This window comes from Colossoma macropomum, unplaced genomic scaffold (genome assembly GCF_904425465.1).
Source record: "Colossoma macropomum unplaced genomic scaffold, Colossoma_macropomum, whole genome shotgun sequence".
NCBI classification, from domain to species: domain Eukaryota; kingdom Metazoa; phylum Chordata; class Actinopteri; order Characiformes; family Serrasalmidae; genus Colossoma; species Colossoma macropomum.
The window spans coordinates 35231103-35247549 of NW_023494795.1; the positions used below are offsets into that span (position 1 = coordinate 35231103).

The window sequence follows — 16447 nt, forward strand, 5'->3', positions numbered from 1 at the left end:
AATTATCATGGTTATCAATATTATCACACTATTGTTAAAATGTGCTGGAAATGTTCAAAAACTACTGATATACAAACTGAAATCTTCTCACTAATTTTTATATTGAAAACTACACATACAATTAGCAGCACTATGCACTTTTTCTGTGCAAAACAACATTAAAATAATTATATAGCCATTACATATACAGTCAATGTAAATATATGAAAACCATATCAAATGCGCAATACATAAAAGGTGGTACCATGTGGCCATGAGAGGTTCAATTGCTTCATACATTAGAGTCTTCAAACGTTTTATTGTTTTTTTATGTTAATTCAGTAATATTACTACTTTCCCTCCGATAAGCTTTAAGCTATCAAAATTTCCTAATTATTCTTTCAATGCTTGTAAGATTTTCTGATAAGGACATTTAGACTATCAAACTATCCTATCTGCAGTTTTAACACGAGGCTGAAGTTGGCTTCCTATTTGCCAGCTTCATGTTTTAATTTTTAATGTACCATCTTAAATGGTGCAGCAGTTGCATTCTGGCACCTCAGGTGCTATAATAACCGTAACACCATTTAAGATGGAAAGAGAAAATTCTAACAAGAAGCTGGCAAATAAAAAGCTGATTCTATCTTCGTAGTTTTAATGCTGGTAGGCTTTTTAAATTAGGTTAATACAAGGCTGGAAGTGTCGCCCCCTTTTGCACCGAATGTTCTACAGAGAGGGTGACTATCTTCAATCAAGTTTCCCTCTGCACTCTTAGTTATCTTAGAAAGTTGAAAAATCTCTGGAGCATTATTGCTGGCTAACACAAAAACAAACTCACGTTGTTGAACTTTGGTTCATGCTGGTCAGTATTTAAGGTAGTATGTAAGGTAAAGTACGTAAGGTTTCCAAATCATTGTAATTATGTAGAACAGCAAAATGACAATGACTCTAGACTTTTAAGGGTTAACAGCAACTAGCAAACATCTTACATCTTACACCTATAATCTTTATTTCTTCATGCCTTTGACAATTCTCACCTTCTGCATTATAAGTCTGGGGTGATGCTGGAAGTTGCTGTACCACATTATCCAAGGTCACTTTGGCAGGCTATTAGAACAGTTAAGGCTTGAATTTCGCTCCTAGACTTAGGTGCAGGATGACCTTTACTCAGAGTAAGAGAATTTTACTATCCAGGGAAGGTGCATTGAGATGGTAGTCTCATTTAGAAGCATGCCGCAGGGGATGGGGAAAAGAGTGGCAGGAGTTTCACCCCTGGAATAAGTTCGTATTAAGCACACTGGTCAAAGGGACAGCAGCAGTGCTCAGCAGGAAGGGACTTTAGAAACTGCATCCCTTCTGTACAAGGTCATGTTCCCATGGTACCCACTACAGTTGCAAGGCAGCTGACCTAACCATTGGGATTCTTGCAAAGACAACATTCCAAAGGGAATGAGTACTGCAGATTCCTAATGCTTAAAAGAACTCCACAAAAGAAACCAAAACTGATAGGTAATGTGTGAATGTGCAGGGGGAGGGTCGAGCCTGATAAGAAGAGATATAGATGTTCCAGTGAAGCCATTGCAAAGCCCACTTCATTTAGCTCACTCCAGGTGTTACTAAGCAACACACTAGGCTCCCTAGGAAAGCATGTAATTGGCCTGTCGTGATGAGGGGTGAGTGCAGAGTCACGATCAGAGAGATGGAGACGATAGCGTGTGTGTGTGTGTGTGTGTGCGTGTGTGCATGTGTGTGCGTCTGTGTGTGTTTGTGTGCCCGTGTGGGTGGGTGTCTGTCTGTTTGTGTAATGCTATTAAAAAAGAGAAAGACTAGGCGAGAGAAAGAGAGAGATAAAGATGGTGGAAAAAGTGAAATGGTGATAGCAGAGCACTCAGCCAGCCATCATATCCCATTAAAGCAGCTATTAGCATCGCTGCGCTGACGGCTCAACAATGACGGGGGTAGAGAGAAAGCAGTGCGGCGAATTATCATACGTCTTCATGTTCATTCACATTCACTTCCATTCCGATTGGCACACTGTTACAGAGGAGTCGCGCAGACAATGAAACAGACTTTCAAAATATCCACTTGATAGATGGTGGGGTTCTGTTACAAAAAAAGAGCCTGTGTTTACCAGTTGCATTTCAATTTGATTTTCATTGAAATTAGATCATCATATGACTCCACTTGCTTCTATTAGAGTATGAATAAGCTGTGTGAGGGCATGCTGCGGACTGATATTACATAACATGTATCTGGTGCTGAAATACGAGAACATATCGTCTAGGGGTGGGAATTTCTAGGCACCTCACGATTCGATTCGATTACGATTCAGAGGGCTACGATGCGATTATAAAACGATTATCGATGCATCTCGATGCATCTTTTTTTTCTATATAGCATTTATATTTTCTCACTGTGTGAGCTTAAGTTTCGAGTTTAAGTTTCAAGTGTATTTGTCATTTGCACAACATGTCAGGACATTTATGCATTGAAATGCTTGTGGTGAGGCTCAGCTAATCACTCTACAGAAAGTAAATAAGTCAAAATAAAAATACAAGAAAAACCGACTGAAATATATTAAATATACACAAAACATACATAAAATATACACAGAATATAGAGACAATACACATTTTAAAGTGACTAAGTGACTCGGTGTTATTGTTATTTAAAGTGACTTAGTACTTTTAAAGCAAAGTATTTGTAATGATCCATAATGAATTTACTTCCAATATCTTTTTTAATAAAAACAAATGGAAGTGATGTGGCAAGTGAACTAGAAGGCTCTCATTCAGTGCTCTTGTTTGGAGCACGAGAAGCTCCTGATACTCATCTGCGATAAAATGCGCAGTTACGGTGAAATAAGATCCAGTGGTGATGGATGTCCACGCAGCAGTTACAGCTATTCTACCTGTTTTCTTTAGTGATTTTATAACTTCGGTTTTGGTCTCGTTGTGTCAGTAAAATATCTTCGGGGCGTGCAACATAGCGCGAAAGCCCTGTTTCGCAACGACTGAGAACCGGCATGCAGACTGCAGGTCACCTAGCAACGATGCATTGTTCGCATTTATAAGCACCGCAGTTGGTTTCCTGGTACGTTAAATCTGCAACGAGAGATTGTCAAACACTAAAAAGTGGCGAAGATGAAGTCGCTTCTTTTTCGAATTCTACCGTTCCACCTTAAATGGTGCCGCATTTACATTTGGCGCCTCAGTTAGAATTTAAGGTGGAACGGGTAAATTCGAACAAGAAGCTGGAGAATAAGAAGCGACTTCAGCCTTGGAAAACAGTCGTTGAGAGACATTTTACAAGAAACTGATCTACTTCTGAAGAAAAGTTTTCTGGCGGAGATGGGAGGAAAGTGGCTATAGCTGAAGCTTAAAGCAGAGCAAAGTAAATCTGTGCTCTCATTTAAACTGTTTAACCTATACTAGGACATTATCACATACTAACACATACTGGACATTAAATGTTGTGGCTCCCAAGGTGGTTTGATTTTTGTTGAAAGGACAAAATGCTAACACTTGTGCTGTGACTCCTGATCTAACCTGGCTTTTAATGCAGAGGGAGCCGGTCAGATTTCTCGCTCTTCCACTTGCGTTTTTGTTATGTGCCGCCACAGACTGTCCGGGCTCTGCACTTCCGCACTTCCAAGTTCCGCCTTTTGCGTTCCGCCAACATTACGTTATGAATTAAATATTTAGAAAATCGATTTTTGACATTTGTGAATCGATTCAGAATCGTTCACGCCCGCATCGCGATGCATCTAAGAATCGATTTTTCCCGCACCCCTAATATCATCGCTGTCCAAAGAAAAACAATTATCTCCAAAATGGCAACTTTACAGGAGAAGGCAAAAACGTTCTCAATTTTAATGTAAGTTAATGCAAAGAGATTTTATTCCAAGCAATTGTGTAGCATTTCTATTGGTCCATTCATCATGAAATTCTCAGGCAATGCAAAGGGCAACTGATGATGATGCTCAAATGATGTAGAAATATGAAATGGGAAAAAACAAACATATTTGTTTTTTTGGCTTTTTTTGGACAGTGACGATAAACAGCAAGGTTGAGTGGCCTACGTGAACATGCCTTACCTTGAGCGATGATTTCGTCCTTCTTCTTGTGCTTTGTTGTTACCTGAGGGCAGAAAGAAGAGTATATTCAGAGAAATAAAACAGGCAGAGTGGGACAGAGATGTGAAAAAAAGCTACAGAGATACAAATTAATTCACACTCAATAAACAGGGCCTTTCTTGCATGGAACTGTATGTAAATTGCCCTCTAGTGTACAGGAATGTGAGTAAATACACAGAAGAAGACACTGATGGGTCTCTTTCCAAGAAATGCTAATCAAATCCCCTCACATAGGGAGGGTAATACAGCTTACAGGAGAGAAGAAGGCTTCATGAGCAACACCGATCAAGTCAGTGTCCACTCAGGTCGGCCAGTATAAACGTCCAGTGAGACGGCTGCTAATTTGACACAGGAACATAGCTGACCTCACGCTGCTGAGGATATTCTCCCGTAACTAACCAGGCACAGCAGAGGAAGAGTTATAAATACCGAAAGGACATTTCCATGTTGGTGGGATTAGCCGTGCTGTCTGATTAGCATGTCAGTATTTAGTCGCTAATTAAGATGTGTCATCACAGTATCAGCCAAAATGCTCCTTTACATCAGCTTAAGACAACTCGTTAAGACCACAAGAAGAAAGTGGGTGGCGCCATGGCAACAAAGTCTTTCCCAAGGCCCTCAGAACTTTCCTCTTTTTTTCTCCCCCTTTTCTCTTATAATTGGACCCAACCTCGTGCCACTTATAAAGCCTTTTAAAGCCCAAGGAGTTGTCCGACTGTGCCATTTAAATATGGAGGACAATTAGGGGTTCTCTCTGAACCACATCTAACGAACGACAGCGCCAGTGACTCACAGACAGGCCGTGAGTCACCATACATCTGAGAAAGAAGCATGAAAAGAAGATAAGGGAAGAGAAACAGCACATGCTGCTTTGTACTGAGTTGCTAAATACTGTGTTAATGTGGCGCCTTCACTGGGCAACGCTGCATTTCACACATTCCTGAGGTAAAAAAAGCTCCTAGTATCAGCACACCTAATTCTCTTTACTACATTACGATAAAATGGGTTTTGCTTAACATCCTAACCACACAGTTCCATGTGATCTCGTCACCTCCTCCACCCAAACACAAAGGCATGCTCTGTTAGTCACTAGGCAAACACTCACTCACTCATACACACGCACGCGCTATGGCTCCATCTCCCTCAGGCTGATCTGTCCTGAACCCCCTGCGAGACATCTGCCCTGATGACTGACAGGCTAATTGTGCTGCTTTTTATACCACGGAGGACGCGACCCGTCCCTTTTTACGTAATGCACTGCCCATTTTCCCGCTCTCCCTCTCTTCTCTCTGCCTCTGCTGAGGCACTAGAGGCCGCCGGCAGACTCACTAGGCCGAGGAGACAGTGGCAGTGACATTGGAGCTGGACAGAGGAGTTGCAGGGCCAGGCAGGGTCCACTCCAACCCCCTAGCTACCACACATAGACAGCTGCAGAGCACAGTTGTTCTGCACCAGAGAACCACTGTGTCACTATGCCTAGCATCGCTGGACCTAAACCAAGCAGTGGAGAATCCAATATCATTAAAACTGTAATTTCTAATCCTTGTCCTGCAAATTTTGCTGTTTTCTCTGCTCTAACACATCTTCTCCTGCTAATTAGCTATTTAACAAGCACTTTTTGAGTGTGTCAGAGCAGAAAACAACTAAAATGTGCAGGACAAGTGTACTCCAGGACCAGAGTTGAGAACCACTGCCTTAAAATAACACTATCTTTTGAGATAGTGTGGGGTGTTGTATGCATGTAACACACTGTTAGGATCTATCGAGAATAGTTTTCTTTCTTGTGTGACCAAGCTGATGTTTAGTAACAAATTCAGTAACGCTTTACAATAGGGCAGTGTTCATAGTGCTCCGTGACACCTACATAAGCCTACAAAAAATTAAGTAAATAAAGCCTTATTCATACAGGCATTGTCTGTAATAAAAAGGCTGCTTTTTACAACTTTGATATTAATTTGACATAACACCTATGATATATGGCCAAAGGTATGTGAACACCCATCCTAATTATTGAGTTCAGGGATTTCAGCCACAACCATTGCTAACAGACATACACAATCAAGCACATAGCCATGCAATCTCCACAGGTAAACATTGAAAATGGAAGCATCTAGGAGTAACAACAGCTCAGTCACAAAGTGGTACACCATGCAAACTCACAGAGCAAGGTTGCCAAATGCTGAATAAACCATCTATTCTCTGTTAAATCACTCCCTACAGAGTTCCAAACTGCCTCTGGAAGCAACATCAGCACAAGAATTGTGTGTCTGGAACTTCATGAAATGAGTTTCCATGTCCGAACAGCTGCACACAATCCTTTTTAAAGCCTATGTTTTTGGAATGGGATGCCCAACAAGCTCATTTAGGTGTAATGGTCAGGTGTCCACATACTTTTGTCCATGAGGTGTCTGGTGACACTGATTGTTGACTTTATTGCTGAAATAGCAGCACATTATAACAACTGACTTATAATACTATTCTACTTAAATATGTTGGAAATCTTATAAATGGAATTCACTTTACCCAGGGGCCACACAAAATGCTCACTTTTGTTCAGCTAGCCTGACCTGGCAATCTATGTTATATTATCAGCATTATGTTACTGTGACATGCTGTCCTACATAGTCTATGTCATTTTACCTTAAAAAATGTCATGACAAAATCTAATAAAAAAATCAGTGTCAACTGACACTCATGTTATGCCAATTTGACATCAGAGATGGTAAGTGCAACCCTTATGACAAATTGCTGCCTATTAGAATAAATGTTTATGTAGGTCTATGTCAGTTGTCTTGATGGGTGTCTTATGTAGGTGTTGTGTAGCCTAATGAATACTGCCTAAATTAAAGAGTTACCGCAAATTTAACATTTTTGAGAATATTCTGTAAAGCTTTTTTGGGCACAACATAGATAGGTCAATTGCATCTACAATACTGCATGTCCAGTATACTGGTCATTATTGTTGGTTATCATTCAGTCAAATTGGCAAAGATGAAGTAAAAGTACATGGGCTGCCCCTAACATACCTCGGTGCTTTCCAAAGCATCCAGCGAGTTGAGGCTGTTGTCTGTGATGTCGTGATGGGTGGGGTTGGGACCATCGCTCTCCTCTGTCTCATTGAATGAAGCCAGATTAGAGCTACGTGCACGCCTCCTGTTGCCATTTGGTTGAGAATCCCTACAGCAGAACACACATATATATCTAGTCAAAAGGCAAACACTAATGCCCTTACACAAATACTGAGCTAAATCTGCCTGAAAACAACACCACCACTCCATCACAGGGCACAGGACAATGAAGCCCATGAATAAGCCCCTCTGTCAGTGGCAGTGGGATGAATGTTTGAATTGAATGAGTGAATTGTGATCATGAACGTGGCGAAAGGCTCGGCGCACAGACACAGATCGATGTTGAGGTTTGATGGCTGTCTGGCTCTCTGACTGCACCCTCCCACACACACAACAAGAGTGTACTTAACACCGCCCTTGCATCTCATACTACACATCCTCACAACACCTGCACATCCAGAAACAGCTCACACACACCTAAACCTTGCAGTCAGCACAGACACACACATTAAACTCAGTTATGACACCAAATATCATGTTTTTAAAGTTCTTCTGATGACTTAAAGGTTCAGCGAAATCAGATTTACATGATTTTCCTCCAAAGTGCAGTTGATCAGTCAAGATATGTTTAGTGTCCACATTTGGCTTCTTTACTTCAGAACTGAAGCTGCTAGGCTAATGGTGCTAACAAACACTAGCAGTCAACAGTCACCCAAACTGTTTTCATAAATACATGCCAAAATCTTCATATATTTTTTTTAATTATGGCACTCATTTTAAATTATGTATACGCATACGATTTATTAAAATGACATGGTTAGACCTTATCAACACATTGATATAGCTATATTATCTGCTTTCTGTTACTAGTTTGCCTTCAAACTCTGTGACACAGGAGCACAGGGGCATGTTCTAAAACATCACTACGCAGGTATGAAGTGTTAGGACAATAATACCTAGGGTTCACTGGTCACTGTCACTGGTCACTGGTGGGTCCAGCATCCAAGTGATGCATTTCATGTGTATGTTCAGGTTTGAGCACATACGACTGAGGCTAATTTGTGCAGAAAATGCGGTCCTCAAGTTGTAATCAGACATTATACTGATTTTCTGAGTACACTCACTTCTCTATGTTACCCTACGATGCATCTGTGTTGTGATCTCCCTTAGCCCTGTCTTTGGTCGTCTTGTGCGGAGAAAATAAATAATTCCAGTAATCAAACACCTTTTAGCTACACAGAGAAGTTTCATAGTTCAAAGTAAGTCATACTGTGTTCTAAACCAGTGTTTCCTAACCCTGGTCCTGAAGGAACACTGTCCTGCACATTTTGTGCTTTCCCTACTTTAATACACCCACTACAACACAGTAAGGGGTTGTTAACAAGCTGATTAGGGAGCTGTAAAAAACTAAAATATGCAGGGCAATTTGCCTCTGGGTTCTAAACACTGTTCTAAACCACATCAACTTGTCTGTGTGAACTGAATTAGGATCTGGATGCAGTTGGAGCAGGTTGAAATAGTATGGGTGACTACTGACTTCCAGTGTTTGTTAGCACAGTTTGATTAGCAGCTCCAGTTCTAAACTAAAGAAGCAAAATTTGGACACCAATCATGTCCTGGATGACTGTCAGGTAAATTTGCCTTTTCATCAAACTGTTGCTTTAAGAAGCAAAGTTATTCCTGACATGGAAACATAGTTCATTATACACACACATACACACATTGCTTACTGTTGAAGCGGTCCAGCCATGGTCATGAGTTTGAAGTTGATGAAGGGACTAGCCACCTCTATGTACTGTTCAGGCTTCTGGACTGGAGTCTCTGTGGTAAACATCACATATACCAACAGAGGCTGGCACCCAAAGATAAATTCCATAACACATAGCATTCTGCCTTAAAAGAATAGTTTGTCACTAAGTCAAATCAACACAATTTCCCTTTACCAATGCACAGGTGGGATAACTGCTAGGCACTGCTGCCTGTCCCACCTCCAACGGTGCCATTGGGCCAGCTGCAAGGTCGTCAGCTGGGAGCTACGCCTCACTGATGCTTCGCTCCATTAATCTCGGAAGATCTGTTGGTAGTGGAGCAGTGGCAGGAATGTCTCCCTGCCACTCCCTGCAGCTGGCCCTAGGACCGTTTCTTCCCCCATGACCTATCTTTCTTTCTAAGCCACAGCCTGAAGCTTGTTGTCGATCAGCCAAGACATGTTTGGTGTTCGAAGTTTGCTTCTAGTTTTCTAGTTCTAGTTTTGCACTGGAGCTTTTGAATGTCTTGGCTAATCAACTACATCTGGGCTGTGTGGCAAACTGTGCATATTTTTTCACCAAACTATTCCTTTAGTGTGTCTGTATGTGAGGTTTTGGCAAAACACATACAAATGTGAACACACACAGAGCCCTAACCCTTGGGTTCGTCAGTGATGTTCCTCTCCTTTCGAGGGCGGATAAGTTTCCAGCGAGGCAAGGGGGGCGATTTTGGGGCAGCCACAAGGGGGCAGGCTCTGGTTCGTGTGAGCAGCACGGGGTGACTGTAAAGCTGGGAGAGCCCATACTGCCGCAGTCTCTCTGACGAGTCTGCCTAGAGAACACACACATACACACAACGACCATCATGGATTATAGAATATAGAGAGTTAATAATGGATTAGACAGCCAGCACTGAGCCAAACAGAGTAGCATATAGCCTGAGCACATGATGGAGGGAGGGATTGGAGAGATGGGTGGAAGGAGAAAATGAGATCACAGTTTTGAGAACACTAATGAATTAATGAGCTTCAGATATGTGGGCTTGGGCTCCTCACTAGTTCTTGAGAAATGAGAAGAGTAATTCTCTCATTTAGTAATGCTGGCCTTTTAAACAATAACCACCATTATTGTGGTGCAGTTTGTCACATGATAGGAAACTACTACAGTGTTAGGTAGGTTTCTCTCCCTTTCCTCATGAAGAAATTCCATACTTTTTCACATTAGTTAGAATTTCCAAGAATTGCAGATATCAAATCAGAATCTCTAGTATATATTCTTTTGATTACAGAATTTACATACACTGCGATTTAAAATTTCCTATATTAACCATTTTTGTTACTGTTATACAACAGTACCTTCAGGTAACTTGGCCCCAGGGTAAGAACCCCCCCCCCCACTCTAATCTTGACACGTTTACTGAATGCCTGGGGGAATTTACTGATTTTCTGGGGGGGGCGGGGGGGCTCCGTACTTCTGGTAGGGGGGGATTTTCTTATTAAAAAATTGACTGCTGTTCCAGTTTATTTCTTCTAACTGTGCATAGGTCTATGTATCATCATCCTTTACATGCTGAATTCATAAACAGTTACAGTGTAGCTTTACAGTAAATGGGCATTTCCCCCCATTTTCCCCTACAATGTGTTTTATGATATACAGGTTTTAAAATTTCAAGAACAAGAAGGGAATAAAATGATACTGTACTATACAATTACTTACTTATATGATTTTGTCAAGTTATCTGATTTGATCTCCACTTTCTGAAATATGATGAATCCTGGATGCTAATTTTTCTATAACACTGCTATACAGCTTTCTTAGTCATTTTGGATTCATCCATAGCTCTGCTCATCATTTTGGACATCTCTATAATTTCTGAATTGTTATTTATAGCCTCTTAGCTTCCTACTAATTATTTAAAACCTGTTAAGTTGCATAGGACTAGTATATTAGAATCATTTCATACACTTGTCTGCAACCAAACTGAAAACATTGATTCCAAAATATGCACAGTGAACTTGAATGGTAGTGTGCATTTTTCAGAAATTCCATACTTTTCCAGGGGTGGAAATGAGTACCATTAAATTGTATGCTTTTCCTGATGTAGGTAAGAACCTCATAATATAGGTCTATTCCATCAGGCACTACACCATATTCCTGCTCCCACAGGCCTGATCTAACTGAATGGTTAGAGAATAAGCAAATGAGATGAATCAAGCATGTTAGAGCAGGAAAAAACACTCAGCAGAGCGGTGATGTGGCTCTGCAGGACTGGATTTAAGGGACATTGTCATGGGCAGCATTGCAGACTAGCATATTGTGAGCTGTCTGTTGTTGTCGGCCGAATATATTTCAATATTTGTGGCATTATGGGAGAGAGCTTTGAGAGTACCATCTGGCCCAGCACGGAGGTCCTCTTCTCCTGCAGGTGCAACGGCTGGTAACTGGCACACACTACCATCTGAGGAGCAGGAGGAGGCATGCTGCCTAGACCAGAGATAGAGAGAGAGAGTGTGTGTGTTGGGGAGGGTGAGAGACAGAGAAAAAGAGGCACATCAGACAGGGAAAGGAGATTATTCTTCCCATTATCCAAGCTCTTTGTATGCATCGCTGCACACTGGAACGAAGCACTTCCAAGTCCCCCTCAGTTTGGGAAAAGAACAATTAAGACGGGTTCACAAAAAATGCGACAAAGTGTTTTCAAAACAATGGAAAGCCGATACCGTATATGAGCCGAGAGAGGCAAAACGGCACCATTATTACACACAAAGCAGCTCAGTGAAAAGAGAGTAGATCTGTCAGCAGCTATTCGCCCAATCAGATCAGAGTAAAAGAGAGAGAGACAAAGAATGCAATCACTATTTCTACTGTGATTTTTTTTTGTTTTCTCCCCAATGTAGTTTATTCAATTTAATGTCCAATTCTACCTTCTACCTTGGCATCCCACTATTACAGGATGCTACCAAGCTGGGAAGGTTAAGGCTGGCACATGTGTCCTACAAGACACACTGACTGGCATTGCGCTGAGTGACTGGGGGAGGAGGATGGACATCCCACCCAGGAATAAAGATCGAGGCCTCTTAAATTCTTTTGGACTCCTGGCCATGGATGAGTGTAACACACAATAAGATCAACACTTAGATGGTTGTGCCACCCAGAGAGATGGTAACCGCACTCACTTATCAGAAAAATAAAAAACCCTTGGATTTTATACCACAGTATATTGTAAAAACCAGTAACTGCCTTATCTTTAGCCAAGAATGTCAGGCAAATATTATCTGGTTTCACTGAGCAGAAGAATGTCAGGAGAGAGAGAGAGGTTGTGCTAATTTTATCACATATGGTCATAAATGGGGATAAAATTTCCTGTAATGATACTTTAACAGCTTACTGTATGTATTATTGGTATCCTTAAAGGACCCAATGTTTGAAGTAATATGGAAACATTCTTAAAGATTCACAACGTACCATTTACTATCCAGTCCATATGGTCCATATGCAGAAATTATGATGCAAAAAACATCCCATTTTTATTTCATTGTGTCTGTGATGTCACAAGAACCAATTTAGATAACCATTTACATTTAACCGTTCAGATATACACTGATTCAGCCAACATCAGTTTAGTAATAAGCAGTGTTTCACCTCTGAGTCCTTTTTCAATGACAATACAGGTCAGCCAAGCAGAACAGAGCTAATTTATCTTATATGAGTAACAAAAGGCACAGTAAAAAAAAGCCTGTATAATTTTAAGGAATAAGAAGAGGCTGGTAGTAATGTAAAATAGTAATGTAAAAATAAATTATGACCTTTTTGGTACATAAAACCCCACAAATGTTATAAATGGACCTCAAGGGGAAAAAATACAACAATGCTACCAAGCTGGTAGGGTGAAGGGTTTCACTACAGACATGTGAAACAGGTCATCCCATCTTTTTAAACTCAAAGTCATTAGACAGCTCAACTATCAATTCTGATTTTTCTTCTTTCTACAACCAACTAGTGCTATAGTGCCACCAAATTCAATCTGCCACTTCAATGTAAAAACGTAAAGGACACTCTCTAGAGCCACTGTTCGGTTTGTCCACTCTAGCCTACTGTAGAAACATGGCGATGCAACATGGTGGCCTGTGTTGGATGAGGACTCACTCTCCACGTATATATGAAGGACTCAATCTAAGCTAACGAAAACATAACGATTTGTAGTTACAGGTGATGATACACTAATGAAAACATGGTTTTATATACTATATTCTACAGGGAGATTCACTCGAAAGAGGTCCCCGAACATTCTGTAATAACTCTCGCTAGGACGAAGCAACCTGTAATCTGAACGAAACAACCTGTAATGTGCATCCAGCATATGGAGCTTCAAAAAAGCTGGGATGCCCTTGTGTCGAAGCGATGAGGTAGGCGCCAGATAGTTTGCAACTTCCGGGTGCGTACCCCCATACCCCTTCACTCAGTCACTCAACTTCTCATCAGGATGGTGGTGTACAGTATTGAGCAGCGCGTCAAGGTATGTAGTGTATTTTTTTGATTCAGATTGCTTCATCCTAATGGGAGTTACAACAGAAAATCTGGGGCCTCTTTCAAGTGAATCTCCCTATATTTCTGCTAATAGATGCCCCAAAATCTTACATACTGCACCTTCAAAGAGATGGTAACTGTACAGAGTTATCAAAAACATCAATATGTCAAACAGTATAACTATCTTTGGGTATGTCATTAAAGCCAGTAACCCTCCCATCCCTAGTCAAAAACATCAGGTGAATATTCCCTGATCTCTCAGAGAGAGAGAGATACAGTCGACATTATCCTTAAAGAATTGAATAAATGGAGCAGGGTCCTAGGCAAGGTTAATGAGATGCTCTATTCTTCACGTTCTTAGGGAAAACGCACAGTAAATGTTCCCATAATATTAATAGAACGAGCTACTTGCGTGTATGTGTGTGTGTGTAGCAGAGAGAGGCAGAGACGTATTGCTTGAGGCACAGATGATCTAGGGCTTGGTGCCAACTTATATATGTCACAGCATGTTACAATCTTTCCCTAATAAATTAGTATCGACCACATGGAAGCAGTGAGACAGAGAGCAGAAGACTCAACAATAAAGAAAAAGTGGAAAAAGTCAAAGAGATAGACATGGAGAAAGTGATATTTCAATAGCAGCCCTTCTAGCTCCCTCCTGATGTAATTCTGTCATTCACTTACAGAGACTAATTACCCAAAAGAGCCATAAAGCTCTGCTCGTCATTTCTCTTAATAGGAAAATCAAGCATCCGTGCCAGCACATCCACTGATTTGAGCGCTTTCTCTCAAATCACTGTCGATTTTCCGCCAATTCTGTGGATTTGTGTGTGCTTCTGTGTGTGTGCGTCACCAAAGCACACCTCACAGATGAACTGGGGAGTAACAAAAAGGTAGTTGCACCCTCGGGGCATGCCAAATAATTCAGATGTGCTCAGCACACTACAGGCGTACCTGAGAATAAACCAGCTTAATGACTCTGTTGGCAATCTAGGGCATGCACGCAACACATACAAACTCAACTCTCTCTCTCTCTATCGCAGCAGACAAGAGGGTTAGCTATTTGATTTATTCATGCTGATGATACATGCAGATCCGAGAGGTTCCATAATGCATGAACCTACAGAGGAAGCAAGGCGTGGCAGCAGGTGGGGTCTTTTCCTGTGGACGGGCGGGCAGTCAGTAGAGCTTGAAATATTTGTCCCAACCCTAGGGGTCTTGACTATTCATGTCTAGGTTTGGTCACAATAGGTAGTTTCCTTCTCAAGTATCTGTCAGGCTCAGGTGGGATTCAAATTTCATGACTGGGTTCCTCATTAAATTCATCACATTATACTTATATTTATATACTGAATTTACATTAACTGAATTACATGTAACCTTGAGGAGTGGTTTGATGTGAAATGCTCCATTCTAGAGTAACTCACCAAGTCAGAATTGTTCACAGTGATGGTAATAGGAACCAGACATCCGCCTCTAAAAGCTCCCCCACAGACAGGTCTTACTCAAAATGGTTATGAATATGGTGTCTGATGTCTGAGACCTTGTTTTAAGATATTTTTGTGATAAATTGTTCACCTAAAACATATTTTTAAAAACATTTATGGTGTTGAGGTACATGCAGGGTGTTGTGAGGCAAAAATAATCCCCAAAGAAAACTTTTCATTCAGATTTCTCACTATCTAATCATCATCAACATTACATAAGAACTCAGACGTAGGTTCACTGGTGGTTTTGGATAGTAAATAAAATGGCTACATTTGTGTTGTAGACATCGCAATCCCTGGTTCCTATCACCACCACTGTAAAGAAATCTGAGTCTGTAAGTTTCTCTACAATGATCCTTTTAACATCAAACTACTCTATATGATTTTGTCTACATCTCAACCAATGAATTATGTGGAAATTTTGAAAAACATGTGGAATTCCCCTTTAACTACATGCATTTTTTTACAATGCTGGACAAGCTTTACAGAATACTGAAAAACAACCCATTCAACTAATAATAAATTTAGAATCACTACATAACTGAGTTAAGTTGGATGAGATTTTTGCCAACATTCTGTAATGTTTGTCCCAACCTAGAAAATTGTTATAGGGCCATTTCATGGATAGATCAATTATTCATATATTAGTTTATACAACTATGAACTAATATATAAGGTATGTAGTTATGAGAGCGAGGAAAGGAAGTCTACACCCACCCACAGTTCCATGGATTTTAAGGGGTTAATTAGACACAATAAATCCGATAATTTGTTTGTGTGTCAGCAGCGCACAGCATGTGAGCAATGGATTATGTAATGTTTATTTAGAATAACTACTTGGAATGTAGTTCAATAGCATTGTGATCAATTAAAGAGGAGTTTAGACCTAATTTTAAATGATAATTAGACTATTCTCATTTTGGTTATTGATGATCTAATGACATTTAAGTCAATAGGGGTGGACAATGCATCATGATATTGTGATATTGCAATGCAAAGCTATGACACTATGCATCATGGTGATGCATTAATGCATCATTCAGAATGAACATTCTATTAATTATGCCATGTAATGCAATTACACTGTTCAAACATCAAAGTTTGCAAATGATCAACACCAGTTAACAAATCTCTCTAGCACGCCTCCTGCCTCACAGCTCTAGCATTGTCAGTAAACTCGGCAACAACATGATAACAGTCATCATTTTTCTTCATTTGAATTTTGTTCAAAATAGTGTGAGACTGCAGAATTCTGAACACAGTATTGTGAATATAAATTGTAGGCTAAATGTATCGAAACATCTCTATTCATCACCGTCACTATGTAACTTACCTGACCCGATCAGAATTACTCCATTAGGAATATGGAGTTTTAATCAGTCTCTGATTTGTGGTGGACACCATCTTGTCAGGCTATAGTCGGGTGTGGATTCTAAACTTGGTACTAAAGGACTCTGGACAAAGAATGTTCTCTGTCTATGTTTATGTTTGGTTAAAAATTTC

At 40.5% G+C, this 16447-nt stretch overlaps 1 protein-coding gene across 1 annotated transcript in view; it reads right to left on the reverse strand.

Moving 5' to 3' along the window:
- The window catches only part of adgb (androglobin), a 70441-nt gene that overhangs the window by 35546 nt on the left and 18448 nt on the right, over window positions 1-16447 (reverse strand). The window contains exons 10-14 of the mRNA XM_036582304.1: window positions 11320-11414; window positions 9588-9762; window positions 8913-9003; window positions 7141-7291; window positions 4076-4118 (exon numbers count right to left, since the gene is read on the reverse strand). Coding sequence (XP_036438197.1) covers window positions 4076-4118; window positions 7141-7291; window positions 8913-9003; window positions 9588-9762; window positions 11320-11414 — 555 coding nt within the window. The remainder of the gene's footprint in view (window positions 1-4075; window positions 4119-7140; window positions 7292-8912; window positions 9004-9587; window positions 9763-11319; window positions 11415-16447) is intronic.